The sequence below is a fragment of the Girardinichthys multiradiatus genome, chromosome 21 (genome assembly GCF_021462225.1).
Source record: "Girardinichthys multiradiatus isolate DD_20200921_A chromosome 21, DD_fGirMul_XY1, whole genome shotgun sequence".
Lineage (NCBI taxonomy): Eukaryota > Metazoa > Chordata > Actinopteri > Cyprinodontiformes > Goodeidae > Girardinichthys > Girardinichthys multiradiatus.
Window position 1 is genome coordinate 12800449 of NC_061813.1, and position 20117 is coordinate 12820565.

General features: G+C 40.3%; 1 protein-coding gene and 1 long non-coding RNA gene across 3 annotated transcripts; one reads left to right on the top strand and one right to left on the bottom strand.

Annotated features, from left to right (window-relative positions):
- Positions 1–1244: 1244 nt before the first annotated feature.
- On the bottom strand, positions 1245–19855 carry LOC124858019 (copine-3-like). Of its 2 annotated transcripts, XM_047349706.1 has the most exons (17): positions 19611–19855; positions 15049–15245; positions 14765–14944; positions 14564–14638; positions 12991–13062; positions 12607–12687; positions 12343–12432; positions 10362–10460; positions 10168–10254; positions 9419–9478; positions 9163–9296; positions 7595–7649; positions 7445–7496; positions 7114–7247; positions 5813–6049; positions 5622–5727; positions 3809–3946 (listed from the first exon to the last, which is right to left on the bottom strand). In XM_047349706.1, exons 2-16 carry the CDS (start codon positions 15205–15207, stop codon positions 5626–5628), a joined length of 1617 nt encoding a protein of 538 aa, XP_047205662.1. In that variant the 5' UTR covers positions 15208–15245; positions 19611–19855; the 3' UTR covers positions 3809–3946; positions 5622–5625. The 2 variants fall into 2 exon arrangements, with proteins under 2 accessions (XP_047205661.1, XP_047205662.1); XM_047349705.1 differs by lacking the exon at positions 5622–5727 and having other exon boundaries at positions 1245–3946; positions 19611–19854.
- Positions 7658–9969, top strand: LOC124858020. The gene is made up of 2 exons (XR_007035735.1): positions 7658–7906; positions 9485–9969. It is a non-coding gene; the product is annotated as an uncharacterized LOC124858020 (long non-coding RNA).
- Positions 19856–20117: the final 262 nt, after the last annotated feature.

The window sequence follows — 20117 nt, forward strand, 5'->3', positions numbered from 1 at the left end:
GCCCCCCAGGGGTGTGTTCTATCCCCACCCCTCTTCTCTCTGTACACAAATAACTGCACCTCATCGGACTCGTCCGTGAAATTCCTTAAGTTTGCAGACGACGCCACTGTCATTGGACTGATCCAGGACGGTGATGAGTCTGTATACAGACAGCAGGTGGATCGGCTGGTCACTGGTGCAGTCAGAACTACCTTGAACTCAACCAACCCACTCAAGACTGTGGAAATGGTGGTGGACCTTCGGAGAACACCACCCCCATCACCATCCTCAACCACACTGTATCGGCCTTGGACCACTTCAGGTTCTTAGGAACCACCATCTCTGAGGACCTGAGATGGTCTTCACACATAGACACTGTTTGAAAGAAGGCCCAGCAGAGACTGTACTTCCTGAGGCAACTCAAGAAGTTCAACCTTCCACAGGAGCAGTTGGTCATCTTCTACACTGCCATCATTCAGTCTGTCCTGTCTTCATCCATCTCAGTGTGGTTTGGCTCATCCACCAAACAGGACAGGTCCAGACTGCAACGAATAATCAGGACTGCAGAGAGAATAATCAGAGCTGACCTTCCCTCCATCCGGGACTTATACAGGTCTAGGGTCAGGAAAAGAGCTGGAAAAATCTCTGCAGACCCCACACACCCTGCACATAAACTGTTTAGAGTTTTACCTTCAGGCCGCCGCTACAAAGCACTGTTTACTAAAACCAGCCGCCACAGAGACAGTTTCTTCCCCCAGGCTGTTTCTCTGTTGAACATTCAATAGAGTACAAAACAACAGCATACAGATGTTGCAAATGCACCTTTTTATTATTATATATGTGTATATTGTACATTGTAAATATGTATATTCTGTAATACAAAAACAGAACCAAAGAGCAAAGTGTACCGGAGTCAAATTCCTTGTTTGTATGTACGAACTTGGCAATAAAGCTGATTCTGATATGGTAACATATATATATATATATATATATAACTTCTAACTTTCATCAATCAACAAAGATAAAAAAAATGTGTGACATAAGGCAATACATAAACAACATAGTCAAAAATGAATTTGAACATATATAATAATGTGTATATATACCAGGATCCTCTACTTCAATACCTGTTAAGACAAAGTGAACATCTTGTGTTTTGTGCATGCGTTTATAGTGTGTAAACAAACATTTTCTCTATTTGGTCCCCCTGGTTATGCTAATGATGAATCAGTTGCCCACAGCAGTCGCATGGAAGCACCAAGTGATCAGTTCAATTAAACATGAATTTAATTTGGTACAAATCATCATTAACAGTCACCTCTGCATTCTGTAAACATTAAGTTAACATTCGACAAGCTTTCGCTTTGACCAAGCTGTGATTTCAGCTTTAAATCCTGGAGAAAATATAAAAAACACAAAACATTAAGATGTGGATAAAACGCTTTAGTGAGTTGAAATGGACATCTGACTTCAGAAATGGTAGATTAAGGAGATGGCTGTTATCAGCTGCCTCAGTTCTTAAAAAACATGAAATCAATTTAAAGACATTTTATTAAACATTTAATAAAACTGGCACTTGAGTCAGCTGAAGGTGTAGCTGTCAGAGTAAATATATTTGGTAATAATATTCTAATACTAGGACAGCGTTTCCTTTCCATTATCCAAGGCTCCTTACAGCCCCGTCCAACCCCTCAAGAAAATCACAACATGTAGTACATTTTACTAATGGGAAAACACATAATTTATTAAGTAAATTATCAAACGTCTGGATGTGTTTAGGCATTACCAAATTACCGTGGCGGGAGAGGAACTAAATTGTTTCCTACTTATGGCGAAGAAACGGATCTAACCTAACCTGACCCTAGGCCTTGATGGGAGGCATAGGCTGGGAGAACACGGAAAGCCGTCAGGTTTGTTGGAGGAGGAAGCCCTCTCCAACAGACCCTCCTTATTTTCTGGAAAGTGCGGAGGGAAGAGGAAAGAAAAATCAGCTGTGGTGGTTTATACCCCTGTCGGCCAAAACTAATTTACCTGAGGCTTGATGAGTGCATTTCAAATAAAACACGTCTTGTTTGGACTCAAATAAGTCTCATTGTTCAGACTTTGTCCTTTATTGTTTTGCTGGGATTCCTTATTCAAACATCTGATTAACTATTAAATCATAATAAATTTGTATTTACTTTAGAATATTGCAATTAATTACCATCTTATTTGTTTGAATTGTTTGCAAACCAAATATTACTTTTTTTGTTCATATAGACTTTCTTTTAACGTAAATCTATAAAACACAATGTTTTAATTCATTGCTAAATTTTGCACATAACAGCACAATTAATCCTGATCAAGAATTTGAATAGTTACCCAGTACTAACAGATGTATATAGGTGAAGACGGATAGATAAATAAAGCTAGAAAATAGATGAGGAGAGATGGGGAGAAACATAAAAATCATATCAAAAATGAATACAGATACTTAAAAGAGTGTTTGATCAATAACTGATAAATTATATTGTGTTTATACTAATTTTAATGTTATACTGACTGATTGCCGTTATTGATAGATCCATCCATCCGTCCGTCCATCCGGAGAGCCATATGAGCCAGATAAAAAAAAACACTGCTGCTAATGAGACCCAGAATTTTGGCTGCCAGGTTCGGCCGAGTGTGGGGAGCCGTTTTTTGTACAAACATTTAACGATGGTTCTCTCAGATACAAAGGCCGACACATCTCACTCCTGACTCAGAGCATAATTATCCATCTATATCTTTTCACAAGTCAGGCGAGATCTGATGTTGTTTTTCTTTTTTTAAATCAGTAGTCTCACTCATTTATGTGAACTTAAGAGTAACAAACTCCGGTCAACAGTTATATTTGAAAAGGTTTGTTTGAAGACCTGTATGAGGAAAAAAACTGCATAATATATTAAACAAGGCGTAAAATCTTTTTTCTAACACTGCCAGATAGAAGTTGGAAATGGTATTCATCTGTTTGTCAATGAATTAACTATAAGCAGTGTGACACTGTTTTACTGTTTAAACATGTTTTACATAAACTCTGATTGTTTTTTCAGAGTCTTGCAGTGGTTTGTTTATTTTGCTCTTTTATCTGGAAAGTTAAATTGATCTGAAAATGTAAAGAAACCTCACTTATTCAAGCAACAGTTAACGCAATGCAAGAACGTAGTTATTAACCGCGGTATTATCGAGCCATTTTTTCCCCCATTCGTTAGTTGTTGTTTTTTTAAGTTAAGCTAGAATAATTCAACCCATCTTATTAGAAAATATAGTCTAAGTATTTTTGTGTTGGTTTCCCTGTAGTAGTAACACCTTCAGCTTGCTGAGTGTGCCGGTATGAGCTCTCAGACTGTTGGCTTCCACATACAGAAAAACCATCTTTAAAGGTTTCTGATGAGGTCATTTGATTTAGGTTTGATAGTACAAGCTGTACAAATATGATGGAGACACACTATGGAAGAAAGCTATGAAGTGATGTGTCTGGACTCTCTGACACAGGCAACATAGAAAAGGGCTGTGCACACTAGTTAAAGAACAGTGCATGAGTACTGCAAGACCGTTTATTACGGTATTCATTCAGATCTCAGTAAATAATGTGTGTAATGCATAATATGTCTCGTTTAATAAAACTAAACCTGGTAAATGTGAGCGTTATATAAAACACCTGTATAACGTTAGCACATCATAACATGTCCGTCCCTCTGCATAGAACGTGCTAAGCTTGGTTAAAAAGACTGGAACACCTTACAAAGGGGTTTCAGAGTTAAAGAGACTTTGCATTTCTAGGAGGAAGGTTGGTTCTCAGCATGCACCACTAAGGGGGTGCTGATGCCTGGAGGTCAGAGGGAGGAGGGTTGCTGTGAGGTGGCCTCAAACCCATGGTATTGAAGAAGCCCGTCACCTGACCCGGGACCTCTGCCAAGACGCTCTGAGCAAGAGCTTCCTGAGGACCCTGAAGACAGACAAAAAAGATAGGGAAACAATGTATGATGAACAAATATATAGACTTGTTATATCCCAGCGTAAAAAGGAAAAGCATAAGCATCTGAAGAAAGGCACGGGTTTTTACTGTCATGCATACTGTTGACTCCTGGTATTTACATAGAGTTTATAAAAAGACATTAAAATACTTTTTTCTTACTATCTGACATTAAATTTGAGCTAGATGCCTCCTGTTTTAGGTTATCTCACATGCAAGAATAAGACACCCAATTGTTTAGAGAAATATTTTTCACTTTCTTCAAATTGAGAAGTTGACATGCATTTATTCAGAAGAAATGCATTTTAAACATTTTTAGTATTCATTCACAAGCTTCTCTTAATAGTTTGCTGGAGTTTCGGCCCATTCCTCCTGATAGATCTGATGTAACAGCGTCAGGTTTGTAGATCGCCTTGCTCACACAGACCTTTTCAGCTCTGAAATAACATAATTGTTGATAGGACTAAGATCAGGGCTTTGAACTGGCCACTACAAAATACTAACTTAGTTGTCCTAAACCCACTTTGTAACTAATTTGGCGGTGTGACTAAGGTTGTGGTTAATTTGGAAGACACATTTGGGCTCAAGCCTCAATCTCCTGACGGATGTGAGATTTTACTTAAATATTTTCACATGATGTTATTTCCTTATGATGTCGTCTATTTTGTGAAGCGCACCAGTCCCTCCTGCAGTAAAACATCCACACAGCATGGTGCTGCCACCCTCGTGGTGTTAACAGGGTGGTGTTCTCAGGCTTGCAATGTCCCCCTTTGTCCTACAAATGTAACAATGGTCATTACAGCCAAACACTTGAATTTGTGTTTCATCAGACCACAGAACATGTCTGCAAACATTAAGATCTTCCTCTCTGAGTGCATTTGCAAACTGCATCCAGTTTTACAGTAATGGCTTCTTCCTCTCTGATTGGCCCTTCAGCCCATGGATAATACTCTCTTACCAACTTCAGCCAGCATCTTCTCAAGGTCTTTGTTCTCAGGTTGAAACTAACACGTTCATTTCTGATACATAGAATCTGTCTCCATCCTGAAAGGTATGATGGCTGGACAATCCCACGGTGTTTATAGTTGCATATAACTATTTGAACAGATGAACGTGGCCTTTCTGGCTTTTGGAAATCACACAAAGCCACGACATTATCATCGTCATCTGGACTGTCACAATTTAGTAGAGTATGTAAGGTGCAGAAGTTTGAAAAAGTTATAAGAAAATCTCAAAAATAAATTCTCATTCTCATTATTCTGGCATGCAGAAACACTTTTAGTAACCCTGACTGGCTTAAAACAAGAAAAGGTTTGTCTGATTTAATGTCAGCCAGTGCGGAAAAAATGGTACGAGTCTTTTTATGCACTGTAAGGAAATATCTGGTTTCAAATATAATTCTTTAAAATGTCAAAGATAATATCAGAGAACTCCAAAACTGCAGATTTATTAATCAGCTCAATTCGTAATCTGGCATCTAATAAAGGCAGTCAGCTCCATAACATCTTTCTTAGAATGAGTCATGATGGGAAAACATTTAAAGCTGGGCAAGGACATTTTACTACTACTGAAAAGCAAGCTGCTGTGGTTAAAATGCAGAGAAGAGGAGAGGAAATACAGGTGGAAGCATAGGTTGGGATAGTCGTACATGTCTAGGGGTCACTGGGGGGCTTCAGGTCAAATAAATTGAAGAAGGAGGCCACTTGGTCAGGCAACTCTGCCAGTACGCTTTGTGCGAGTGCTGCAGTGCCTGCCTGAAATAAGATGTGTGATACTTAAATGTGAGCATCATTCCTAGTGGAGCACGTCTAACAAATGGTGTCCTGTGTGAGAACTTACATTCTGGAACTGCCTGAACGGCACGAACTGCACGATGTCTCTCATGGCCGACTCGCCTGTGGCCGAGCGAAGAATGCCGTCGTCTCCGTCCAGGAACTCCATGGCGCTGAAGTCCGCCCCTCCCACCCCGATGATGATAATGGACATGGGCAGCCGGGAGGCGTTGACGATGGCGGTGCGCGTCTCGTCCATGTCAGTGATGACTCCGTCAGTGATGATCAGCAGGACAAAGTATTGCTTCAGGAGGAGAGAGACAACACAGAGGATGCAGGGCAGCGGTGAATTAAATCCCTGTAAATGCAGCAACGTTGTGAAGCGGCAGCTTTGCACATCTAACGTCATACATTTTTGCTCATTCCTCCATGCAAAGCAACTCCAGCTTAGGTTTGAAAGAAAGCACCTTTGAACATCACACTTTTAAGTCTAGACACAAATTCTCAAATGAATTTAGCTCTGGACTTTGACTGGGCCTGTCTAACATAAATATGCTTTCATCTACACCAATCTAACATGTCTCTGGCTGAATATTTAGGGTACGTTGTTCTGCTGGAAGGTAAACCTCTGTCCCTGTCTTTAAGTGTTTTAGAACCTCTAACAGGTTTTCTTCCAGGAATATCCTAACCTATTAACTATCACCAGCTTTCCTGTCCCTGCTGTAGAAAATCATCCCCACAGCATGATACTGCCACCACTATGTTTCAGAGAGTGGATGTTGTGTTAAGGATTTAACATGTAGGCCACAAAAGTTACATTTTGTTCTTATGTGTCCAGAGCAGTATTTGCCATAGGCTACAATGGACCTCTTGGTTGCTTCTCCGATTAATATTCGTCTTGCCCTGCTTGTTAGCTTATGTGAACGACCATGTCTTTGTAAGTTTTTAATGGTGAACAGCGTTCCTTGATAAAAGTTCAAAATGTGGGATATTGTTTTAACATAACCCTGCTGTAAACTTCACAACATTGCCCCTGATCTTTCTGCTGTGTTCCTTGGTCTCTAACAAACCCTTAAGGCCTTCACAGAACAGCTGGATTTATGGAGAGATTAACTTCAAACACAAGTAGGCTCTTTTTACAAATTAGGTGACTTCTGAAGTCAATTGGTTGCACTAGATTTTATTTGGGGATATCATAGTAAAGAGGCCTGAATATAAATGCTCTTTTCAGATTTTTATTAGTAAAAACCTTTGAAAGCCACGTATCTGTTGATCTATCACATAAAATCTCCAAAGAAAAGATTCCAGTTTGAGGTTCAGCGCCTTTTAGAGTTAGTACTACTACAATTACGTTGTTTTGCAACTCACAGAGGCGGTTTGCTGCTGTAAGGCCTCTCTGCCAAAATGGGCCACGTGATTGATGATCGGAGAAAAGTTTGTTGGACCGTAAAGCTTCACCTGAAGCAGACACTGCTGATAGGCAAAGGCCACGCCCTCTATGCCTACAAAGACAGATAAAAACAAACCTGAAACCATATGACTCGCACACTCAATCTGGATCTCTGTTTCTACACATCTCCATGAACATGATAATGGGCCAACGGAACAATGACACATCAAGCAGAACTTTAACCTCCTGTGAGATTTTAAGGCATAGTTTAATATTTCCATTCTTCTCTTTATAAACAGCTAATCTTACCTGCGCAGAATGGATCTGATGGGTTGAAGTTGAGGGGGAACTCATGGCTGACCTGCAGACACAATCAACTAATGATCTGAATCTGAACAAGGCACGCTGATCCAGCTCAAGCTTATCAAAGATCAAGTATATAACAGCTAAAACAATCACCTGCCATGTTGGAGGGACCTGAGCGCCGAAACCAAAGGCAGGGAACATTTTGTCACTGTTGGAAGGAAGTTATTTTACATAAGAATGATGGTTAAATGCAGGTTAAACAACATGGAGCACTGAGGAATACTGAGCCAAGTGAAGCTTTTCCTCCTTTCAGACTGCAGAAACGTTTTCATGAATGTTCTTAATGACTTCATTCAGAAAGTCATCGGATCTGGCTCGCCTCTGCTTCTCACAGTGCTGTGATTGGTCATTCGTTCCATAATTTCATGCCCAACAGACAGAGCGTGGGCATGGAAAATACTGTAGGTACCTGAACTTTATTTGTTTTACACCGTGTAAAGTGTTCCAGGAAAGTTCATCCATGCATTCAGAAGAACCTGCTCCTGCCAGCTTAAGATAGAGGTGATATAAAAATGTAACTACATTTGGCCAGAGCTGATTACTGTATAGACTTTAACATGATTACCGTATTTAAAAATGTTAGGTGTGGGTTTACTTTTTTATCTTCTATGTATATACACTCACCGGCTACTTTATTAGGTACACGTCCTAGTACTATGTTTGACCATCTTTTGCCTTCAGGACTACCATAATTCTTTGTGGCATAGTCTAACCAAAATGGTGTAAACATTTCTCAGATGTTTTGGTCCAAATTGACATGATAGCATCACGTAGTTGCAGATTTGTTGGCTGCAAATCCATGATGTAAATCTCCCCTGCAACCACATCCCAAAGGTGCCCCATAGTTTTGAAGTCTGGTGATTGGAGGTCACTGAAGTGACGTGAATTTATTGTCATGTCCAATAATATCTCGGCTGTGATGAGCTACTATCATCTCGAACCAGTCTACCCTTTCTCCTTTGACTGAAACGAGCACTTTTTATTCATATGACTGTCGCTCACATTTTCTCTTGCTTAGACCATTTTCAGTAAACCTGTGAGAGGACTGTGTGTAAAAATCCCAGCAGATCAGCAGTTTCTAAAACACTGAGATAAGCCCGTCTGGAACCAGTAATCACGTTTAAAGCCACTTAAATCGACTTTCCTCCTAAAGTCCACTGAGATGTACCCTCACAACAATAGAGGTTTGATGGTTTGGGCTTGTTTGGCAGCCAGTTCTGCAGCAGATAGTTGCTGGGTCGACTAGGAACTTACACCAAAGTACTAAAACGTCTTACCACCAGTGAGGCAACAAGACAGTAACAATGAACACAGCAGCAAATCTACAACAACATGGCTGAAAAACAGTCGAGTAGCAATCAGGGTCAAAGTGCAGACCTAACCTGACTGAATGACTTAAGAGACCTTTGTGCAAACAACTGCAAAATGAACTGACACAACCTTGATAAGAGGAGGGGGCTTTAGCAGCAAACTATTGTAGGAAAAAAGTGGTGCTACAAGCTTTGAAACCAGGGAGAGAAATGAGGTTTTCTGGCATAACCATCATCTCAGTTTAGGTTCTGTTAAATGATGTCATCATGTCCTGCTCTTCATAAAACTACTTATTTAAAATCTAAGGTTGTTTACCTAATCAGTAGCATGCCATTAACATATCTACTTACCTGTCATAGTCCTGGATGACATTACCAACTGCCCAGATCGCTGCCAGATACTCATTGCAGCCCTGAGGGTTGATGTAGTGTAGGGACATGGGTGACCTGGGATCCCCATTGGATCCCGTGAAATCAATGGCAATCTGACCCAAGCATAAACAATGTCATCGTTATAAGCAATCTTAAAAGGAAATGAAGATATAATGACCATGTCTGTCAATATTTCTTAGAGCGGAAAAGATTCTCAGTAGTGTGTAGTACTCACTGTGAAGTTAATCTGACAGCCGCCCATTATGTAATCCAGAAATGTGTACTCCTTCACTATCTACAGGTAAATAAGGAAAAAGGAAATATTCTAACAGCGTACGTGTGGTGACAAACTGCAGGGTTCACACACATCTTTCATTTAAGATTAACATACAGTTCCAGACTCAACTTTCCTGGAAGGAACGGAGGTAGGGTGCATAAAGGAAGGAAGGACACAAAGATGCAACAAAGGAAGGAAGAAAGGAAACAAGGACGGAAGGATGGAAAAAACAGAGAAAGGAAACAAGGACGGAAGGATGGAAAAAAAAGAGAAAGGAAACAAGGACGGAAGGATGGAAAAAACAGAGAAAGGAAACAAGGACGGAAGGATGGAAAAAACAGAGAAAGGAAACAAGGACATGAAGAACAGTCATTGTTCATTCAGTAGAATGAGATCTCCTATGAGATGGACGCAGAATAAACAATTTATGGGCAGAGTGATCTCTGTCACAAAGTTCTTTTTATGAAGATGGGTGAAGAACTGGATCTATAATAAAGTATTTGCTGATACGCCTGGTTTGCAGTAATTTAATACATCCAAAGATTTTATTTTTTTCATGTACCTCTAGCCTAGGGTTGGAGTGTCCACATATGTCCACCTTTTTTATAATGATGGATTTAGAATCAGATATTGTGTTTCCTATAAATGTGCATAACATGATATTGTGAACCGTAACGACACAGAGTTTAGAATACATAAAAAAGTACCTTGCATTGTTTTATGATGATAACTCCAGAGTTTTTGTATCCTTTCTTCTTCTGCTTCTTCTTACTGTTAATGCATTCATACTCAGCCTGAGAAGAAGAGGCACAAACCAGTCAAGGTACAGATTCCAGGACGCTTTTTCTGTAAGTATAGAGTTTTATAACTTATAAAAACAATCGACTTAAACTGAACTTACTGCATATGACTGAGATGCCTGCTGTATCTGACTGAGTGTTGTGAGAAAGGACCCAATAAAATCATGCGAGCCGCTGTTGTTGTAGTCGTAGCAGTCAATCTGGGAGAGAAAGAGGGTTGGGAGAACCCGGACAAAGTCTCACTAATATATTTTATTATTAAAATGTGAGTGCACAACTTTCATTGTGACACTTGTGTGGGCTTTTAAAGCATGATTACATCTTTGGTGTGGAGAGAAGACAGAAGACAGAAGAGCTCTGCACACAGTATGAAGCAACCAGCAGCGATCAGACAGACTGGGTGATGCTAAAACAGCTAAGAAGCTCATGGGTCATCCATCTTAATGGAGAATTCTACCTATGGAGAAACTGGCCCATTGGTTCACTTACCTATTAAATATTTAGTCCATTAAAATAGTAGCTAAATGAAAGAAGCTGGATTTTGTGAAGAGTATTCAATTTTTTGAAGCATCTACAAGCTTCATGTAGCCCACGTCGAATTTTTAACAACTGGACGCGGTTTCTTCTAAAGTATCTGCACCCTTTGAACTTTTTCCACATGTCACGTTTTAACCACACACTCCAGTGAATTTTATGACCAGCACAAGCCACTGCGTAATGGTGAAGTGGAAGAAAAATAAAATCTGCCTCAGTTGTGGAAAGGTTTAAAGCTTTGACTGATAAGAAGAAAGCTGTATGATGTTCCATTTGAGCCACATGGAAGAAGGTGATCTGGGCAGTCGAGAGCATCATTAAACTTTTTGGTGTAAATGCAAAACCCTATGTGTGAAGGGACGCCGCACGTCACCCTGAGCACACCATCCCCACCACAGAACATGGTAGTGCTGTGGGAATGCTTTTTCTCAGAAGAGAAAGGGAAGCTGGTCAGAGTTTATGGGAGGATGAATTGAGCTAAATACAGGGCAATCCTGAGGCTATAAAAGACTTTAGATTAGGGTGAGGTGTTTCTAACGACCAGACACACAATGGAATAGTTTAGATCAAAGCATATTCATACGTCGGAATGGCCTAGACAAAGCCCAGGCCTAAATCTAGTTCAGAATCTGGGACAAGACTTGAAAACTCCATTTCACAGACTCCCCCACTGCAGTCAGACTGAGCTTGAGGTATTTGTGCAAGCAAAATGGGCAAAAATCTAAATCAGCCTTAATTTCAGCCAAAGGTGGTTCTACAGGTTTGACTCAGAGGGAAGCAATATAAATACATGTCAAACTGAAAACCACGTACAACGTTCTTTCCATTTTATATTTATGACTTCCATTGTGTTGGTCTATGATATAAAATCCAAATAAAATACACAGCGGTTTGTGGCTGTAATGTGGCAAAATGTGGGAAAGTTCAAGGGGTGTGAATACTTTTGCAGAGCAGTATACCTAATATAAAATTTCTAAGTTGAAAACAACAAGGTCAGATCCTCAACCAATACCATTTCTGTGTATTTATTGAGTCGACTTATCCTGCCATTGTTGGGTTTATTTGAATGGACCCCACTGCCCCATCATCTCATCACAGACTACAACTAGAGCCCCATCATGTAAACAGGTAGGCTCAGCAATGGACCAGTCTCCTCAGAACTGTGTGCGTTCCTTTAAGACGGATGTAGGTGCATCGTGGACTTCGGCTGGTCCTGTCACAGACACCGCATCCTTCACGTGACGTGCACTCACTCTTGTTAACAGTTAACTCACTTGTACTGCTGCCTGGAAAGCATCTGTTCCAGATAAGTTTGCTTTAACAGAGTTAGAGAACGGACATTTAAAAAAAAGAAAAACAACAACACACATTTCTTTATTTGTAGCAAGACGATCAAAAGCTCACATATGAACAGAGAGATGTAATAAAACATGTGCAGGGGACTCGGTAGGTTCTTGATTTAGTCAAGAAGCCTCAGACATTAGATTTACTTTTAGCTGTGTTGAGCTTTATTTTAATAAATGGTGCCTGAGGTTGTAATGTTTGTACCTTTATAGATTTTTCCACGTCACCTCCACAGAGAGACTGCATCGGGATTCTGAAAGGCTTCCATATAGGGTTTAGGTTGTTTTTCACCACCTGAACAAGAGGAAAAGGAACATAAAAGCCATCATGACTGCAAGGTTTGTTAACTGCGTACAAACTTTAAACACTTGCATAACTTAATAGTAATTATTTCACTGTCACAAACACACTTTGCCAGAGAATCCTTCAAGGCGGAAAGCAACAGACATGTGATGGGTGTCTCTGTACCTCTGTCCTGTGAGCCAGCTGCCATCCAGTTTCTGTCTGCTTGAAAAATTCCAGGAAAGGGTCGGACTTGCCGAAAAAGTCCTGGAAACAAAGAAAACCGTTCGATACTTTTAAACAAGGGCAAGATGACCAAACGACAATGTTGGAATACCATTACCAATATTTATTTTTCTCGTGTAAACCTTTAAAGAACCTGCATTCTATAATCACTACAAGTCCAGATAATGTCAGATGAGATGCTTCAGTTTCTTTATGATACATCTTTAAGCACAGACATCACCCACACATCGGTATCTGATCTAATCATGGAGGTAATGTTGATGCAATGTCAGATTTTAAGAATGCAGCAGCAGAGAAAACGTGGCAACAGTCAGTAATCCCAACCTTTTTGTCTAGTTTCCTGGCCGCAACTTCAAACGCCACCACCCTGTTGTCAGTTCTTTCTTCTGCACAAATCTAAAAAAAATATATATATATAAAACAACATCTGCTTATTTCTCAATAAGTAAAAGAACCAAGAAAAAAAGGTACGCTATCAAAAGAAAAACTATTCACAGCCCTTGAGCTTTTCCACATGTTGTCGCCCCAGCAGACAGTGAAGGATGGACCCTCTAACGGGTGCTGTCTTTATTTACTCTCTATGCACCAAAATAATTCGCTTTATGAATGTATTACTTTTAATCGATGTTGCTTTTCTCATCTCTCTCCTTCTCTCTGAGGTCACCGGGTCATGCGTTGCCATGGAAGCGCAACCACGAGCTGTGCTGACGAGGAACTGGTGAGTTCAATTAGCCTCGCTGGGAAAAACCTGGTTGACTGGAGGGAGGGGTGGTGACCTGGACTGCTTTTGGTTTTTATCTTGAGTTGTTCAAGTAAAATGTGAATAATACCATGAGTTAATTGTGTGAGTATATGTGTATAAAGATGTGAATTTAGTCTCCACCCCTGTGGATTAGCATTGGGATAGGCTGTAATGCTATAATGCTGGATATCTCTCTCTGCTGGTTGTCCATTATCTGTCAAAAAATGTAAGAAGAATCTTGTTTTGGAAAAATATATGAAATATTCAGCGCTTTGCAACTTTGGATCCTGTGGGATCTTTCTTTTTGGTGGGTGTTATTCCCGCCCCGGCCATTTTAAAGACAAAAGGTTTACACTTGGGCCTCAAACCTTACACAGGCCAACACAAAGCAGGACATAACTGGGAGGAGGAAGGAAATGATAGATGGTATTTTAGTTCTTTTCCAGATAAACAGCTGAAGAGTGTGGCAGGCCTTTGTATTCAGACCCCTTTACTCTGATGCCCCTAATCAAAAACAAGGAGCACACCACGAAGGTAAGGAGCACTCATGGAGAAGTAAATTATTATAAAATTGTTTAATGTTATGAATTAAATTCTAAAGCAATACCTGCTAACTTTTGGTGGAAACTGTTTGCCACGAGCCATATAGTAGACTTAGCAAACATATGGAAAAGGGTGCTCTGGTGAGAAGATACTAAAGTTTAACTTGTTGGACCAACATGCATACTGCAATGTGTGGCAGGGAGCTCAAACTGCCCAATACCTCAAACGCACCATTCCCACAATTTACGTGGTGGCAGAATCATACTGTGGGGATGCTGTTCTTCTGGAGGGAAAGAGAAGCTGGTCAGAGTTGATGGGAAGATGGACGTAGCTAAATATAGACCTTCCAGCAAGACAACGACCCTAAACACACAGCCAGAGCTCCAATGAGATGGTTTAGGGCAAAGCTATCTAACCTGCAATACAAAGACAAGCTACACTTATCAGATTTTCATTTCTAAGGACAATTTGAAAGCCATCTTTTTTACTCCACCTTACATGTAAAATCAGAGTGACATACACTGGTGTAGTTTGTGGTTGCAACGTGACAAAATGTCAAAAAGATCAAGGAGTATAAATATTTTGCAGGCTTTAATAATTAAACAAGCTCACAGTTATTGTTCCTTTCCCTGCTGGCGTCTTGTCTCTCCTTACAAGTGGTTTTGTTAGTTTTCTCGAGGACACAATCTGATCACAAGGAGACACAAACACTAAGTTTAGTAAAAATTTGAAAGTACTTACACCTGTTTCAATTATCTACAGCACTTTGTGTTGGTTATTTGTTAGCAATGTTCTGAGCAAAGCAACACTGACCTGTCCCAAGGTACACTCCAGTTCTCCTAGGAAGTCTGCTTCTTCTGGACTGCAGTTTTCACTGTCAATATCATACAGTTCAAACCTGAGTTTCTGCACCATCTCAAAGTAATAGTCGAGGACGATGCTCTTAGAAAACTTGGGATTTAGGCTGTTCTGGATTTTCTCTGTTCGGCCAATCTAGCGCAAAACCACGAAAACATTAAAGAGGTTGCGTTATAATACAAGTCCTGATCTTTTCCATAAGCAACATCAAGGAAATCAAAAGTAATTTAGCTACTTACCTCATACCAGTGAGGACCCGAGGAGTTCATTCGCAGCACGCACATAGGGTCAGACTTTGAAAAGGCGTCCATGTCCAGCAGATTATCACAGGAAATGCTCAGCACCACCTTGGTCACACAGTCAGTGGCCTTGGGTGGTGGGGCCCCAACTGACGCCATCGCTGTCCTGAGGGACGAACACGGAAACCTAAGAGAACCTGAAAGGACAAATATGTTTGAAGTTAAAAAGAAGCATTACGTCTCTGTTGCAGCATGCAGTGCATCCTTTGTGCAATATGACATTTTTAAAGCTGCTTTCTGACTGCAACAACCGTTTCCGTGCAACAACCGTCCCTGCAGAACTGGATTAATCTGGTCTGCATGTGCAGTTCTGACACTGTGGCATGATGGGTGAGAAAATTACTAAAGGAACCTGAAACCACTCACCTGTGCACAGGTTAACATATCCCAACTCAATGCCAAACCTTTTTTAAATATTAGCTATAGGTGTTTTGTTACAGTGTTTATACGGAAAAACTCCCTGTGGAGTGTGATATTCTAACGCTGAAATAATCAGGAAAAATAAAAACCTTGCATTTGAGCATATTTGTTCAGTGGGGGAAAAAAGTATGTGTTAACAAATTATCTTTTATTTATTTCTATTTTTTTTTAACTAAAATTCTTAGTGTCACATAAACAAATGTGAGCCATGTGGCATACTTTTTTTAAATGTATGATTGTGCTTATTTTTATTTGATTATTATTATTTGATTTGATTTTTTACGACGCAACGCCATTTATACCCACCCTTCGAAGCTGACATGACTTTAGAAAGCTTTACCGTTAGCCGTCGCATAGGGTCACAGGGTGAAAGGAAGCGGGAACAGACAGCGCCTGCGCTGTAGCCAACATAAAACCACACGGAGGGAGCCCAGATGTCAGTCAAGGGGGCCGATACGCTCATAGAAAACGAGTGTATCGGCCTAATTTCAGCGTAGCGTGCGAAATGCGCTGGCGAGGACCCTGGATTGGAGTGTCTAGAAATGTTTACTAACTCCCTGCTTCCCTGGGTATAAACATGGCGGCACTGACACACCGGCCCATTTCTCTTAGCCACTCTTCAAAACAGGAAAGGAAGGTGTTAGATAAATGTACATACATTATTCAGTTTTCATTCTACATTACTTATTTACTATCTAGATGTGCTGTTTATATTACTGATTGAGAATGGTTGTTATCTCCTTATATGCATAGAGGAATATGATGTTGCAACATGAGCACAGGATGTGAGAACAGTCTGTTTTCATATAAAGATAAACTCCCTCAGCAGTTGAAATCTCATGTAACTAGGACGTTCCTTTTCTAATAAAAGCATGAAGAGCGGAGACTGTCTTCAGAGTGTGTTTGGAGGATTGTAACTGAGACAGTCTCCGGGACACTCTCCTTGCAAGTTAAAACAAACTAACTTCTCTGTGTCTTTCTTTGTGCAGATGTTGTAATGAGTGTTGGGGTTTAAACCTAACAGAAGGAGAACATACTGTTCAAGAAGAGCAGATGTGTGATGTTGTGTGTCTTCAGCCAGGAAATACCTAAAAAATAGCAATAGAAATTAAACTACAGAGGTTGGACCGTGTCCTGAGTTCGTCTTGCCACAAAGGGCAGAGAGGAGGAGGATAGAGGAGGTAAAAAAGTATCTAAACCTGGGGAGTAAAGACAAACAAGCATAAGAGAGGATTAAGGACTGTGAACGATCTAGAGAGATTAGAGAAAGAATCATAGATCCCTCCCTTCTTTTCAAATGTTACAACAAAAGACTGAGTGTTGTCCTACTGCCTTCGAGGGTTCTAAAAAGTAATTCCCAGCCGGGTTATATATCATACCGGTAGAAATGATTTTAAATATTTCTTAACACAGGATTACGTCTGCCACTGAATTAAAAGTTCCCAGATTAAAGTCGAGATTTTTCTCTTTTTTTCTCTGTGGTATTATGTTGGTACAGAAAAAGATGAATTTATTTCAAGGCTTTTAACATCTTTACCTGTGGTACCATAATTGCAGAGAGCACGTTACCTCTCATACAGTGTCATCGTACATTTATTTACAGGTCCTTCTCAAAATATTAGCATATTGTGATAAAGTTCATTATTTTCCATAATGTCATGATGAAAATTTAACATTCATATATTTTAGATTCATTGCACACTAACTGAAATATTTCAGGTCTTTTATTGTCTTAATACGGATGATTTTGGCATACAGCTCATGAAAACCCAAAATACCTATCTCACAAAATTAGCATATCATTAAAAGGGTCTCTAAACGAGCTATGAACCTAATCATCTGAATCAACGAGTTAACTCTAAACACCTGCAAAAGATTCCTGAGGCCTTTAAAACTCCCAGCCTGGTTCATCACTCAAAACCCCAATCATGGGTAAGACTGCCGACCTGACTGCTGTCCAGAAGGCCACTATTAACACCCTCAAGCAAGAGGGTAAGACACAGAAAGACATTTCTGAACAAATAGGCTGTTCCCAGAGTGCTGTATCAAGGCACCTCAGTGGGAAGTCTGTGGGAAGGAAAAAGTGTGGCAGAAAACGCTGCACAATGAGAAGAGGTGACCGGACCCTGAGGAAGATTGTGGAGAAGGGCCAATTCCAGACCTTGGGGGACCTGCGGAAGCAGTGGACTGAGTCTGGAGTAGAAACATCCAGAGCCACCGTGCACAGGCGTGTGCAGGAAATGGGCTACAGGTGCCGCATTCCCCAGACCTGGGCTACAGAGAAGCAGCACTGGACTGTTGCTCAGTGGTCCAAAGTACTTTTTTCGGATGAAAGCAAGTTCTGCATGTCATTCGGAAATCAAGGTGCCAGAGTCTGGAGGAAGACTGGGGAGAAGGAAATGCCAAAATGCCAGAAGTCCAGTGTCAAGTACCCACAGTCAGTGATGGTCTGAGGTGCCGTGTCAGCTGCTGGTGTTGGTCCACTGTGTTTTATCAAGGGCAGGGTCAATGCAGCTAGCTATCAGGAGATTTTGGAGCACTTCATGCTTCCATCTGCTGAAAAGCTTTATGGAGATGAAGATTTCATTTTTCAGCACGACCTGGCACCTGCTCACAGTGCCAAAACCACTGGTAAATGGTTTACTGACCATGGTATCACTGTGCTCAATTGGCCTGCCAACTCTCCTGACCTGAACCCCATAGAGAATCTGTGGGATATTGTGAAGAGAACGTTGAGAGACTCAAGACCCAACACTCTGGATGAGCTAAAGGCCGCTATCGAAGCATCCTGGGCCTCCATAAGACCTCAGCAGTGCCACAGGCTGATTGCCTCCATGCCACGCCGCATTGAAGCAGTCATTTCTGCAAAAGGATTCCCGACCAAGTATTGAGTGCATAACTGTACATGATTATTTGAAGGTTGACGTTTTTTGTATTAAAAACACTTTTCTTTTATTGGTCGGATGAAATATGCTAATTTTGTGAGATAGGAATTTTGGGTTTTCATGAGCTGTATGCCACAATCATCCGTATTAAGACAATAAAAGACCTGAAATATTTCAGTTAGTGTGCAATGAATCTAAAATATATGAATGTTAAATTTTCATCATTACATTATGGAAAATAATTAACTTTATCACAATATGCTAATTTTTTGAGAAGGACCTGTATATCTAGTCCTTTTTGCTCTTTCTTCTGGTGCCTATTAGCACAGCTGCACCATAAGCAATTTCTTTCAGTGCAAAAAAAAAATGTTCTGATTCTGATAATCAGCCAAGCTGGCCAGCTGCAGGTCTCTGCATACTGTCCGTAAGCAAATGTTCTTTAGATGTTCTGTTTAGGTGACACCATAAACAAACTTTATGTTTATTCATCTATAAGACGGATAATAAAACAGTGTAGTGAACTACAATACAAACCATAAAGAATAACTCATAAGCAAGCACGCTTTCAGGAGCCGTTAGTGACTGATAACTGGACTAAAGTAAAGGAATGCCAACAAACAAGACAGATGAGACTGAATCACCTTCATCTCTGCTGAATTAGACGGCATTGTTGTGACGTCACAAACGTTAATGTAAGGGAGGCTAAATATGGCAAAGCAATGGACAGTTGCTTACTTTCCTTTTAGATTCATTATCACTGTTTTTACAAATCGGAACCTTTTTGATAAACTTCCGACAGGGATGCTTACTACTACTAATAATAATAATAATAATATTATTCATCAGGGCGGGGTTGGTAAAACGCCTAGTTAGTCACAACCAGAGTAACTAAGCTGCGATTAAACAGGGATAATATCCAAGGCGAACATTTAACGCTCTGACATGATACCCAGATAAACATTAACGCTATAGAAGAAGTTCCAGTAATTCAAGTAAAACGTAACTAGAAGTAAACCCCAGACATTAAGGGGAGTTGGTGAAGAATGAACTCAGTTGATTTAAGCTTCGCTCCGTCAAAGCGAACATGGCGATATTATGAATAAAGATACTTTTCAACGTCTTTAAAGGCTCTGTCTTTTCTTTCTAGCGAGAACAAAATGCTGTCATGTCAAAGGTTTTCCTGGAGCAATAACGTACCTTTATTAAGCTGTCTTTCCTCCGGGAACCCAGCAGCAAGAGGCGGAGGTTGGCTAGCTAGCGTGTTCTCTCAGCAGGGCTGTTTCCTGTTAATGGAACTTACTTTCATTCTGATACTGGTTCCGGTGGTTCGGTTCTGTGCCATCTTCACAGCTTTTAGCTGCCGCCTTTGTTACTTAAGCTGCGGGTTGGGATTATTTTAATGGCGCTTCACACATAGATGTGTTGCATAATATTTACATCACGTGGGTCACTGGTTTGAAACCTCTCTTCTTCATATGATGTGTGGCCTTTAGCAGGGGCGCTGATAGGATTCTGATATGGGGGGGCTTGCCCAGATATACAGGTCCTTCTCAAAAAATTAGCATATTGTGATAAAGTTCATTATTTTCTATAATGTAATGATGAAAATTTAACATTCATATATTTTAGATTCATTGCACACTAACTGAAATATTTCAGGTCTTTTATTGTCTTAATACGGATGATTGTGGCATACAGCTCATG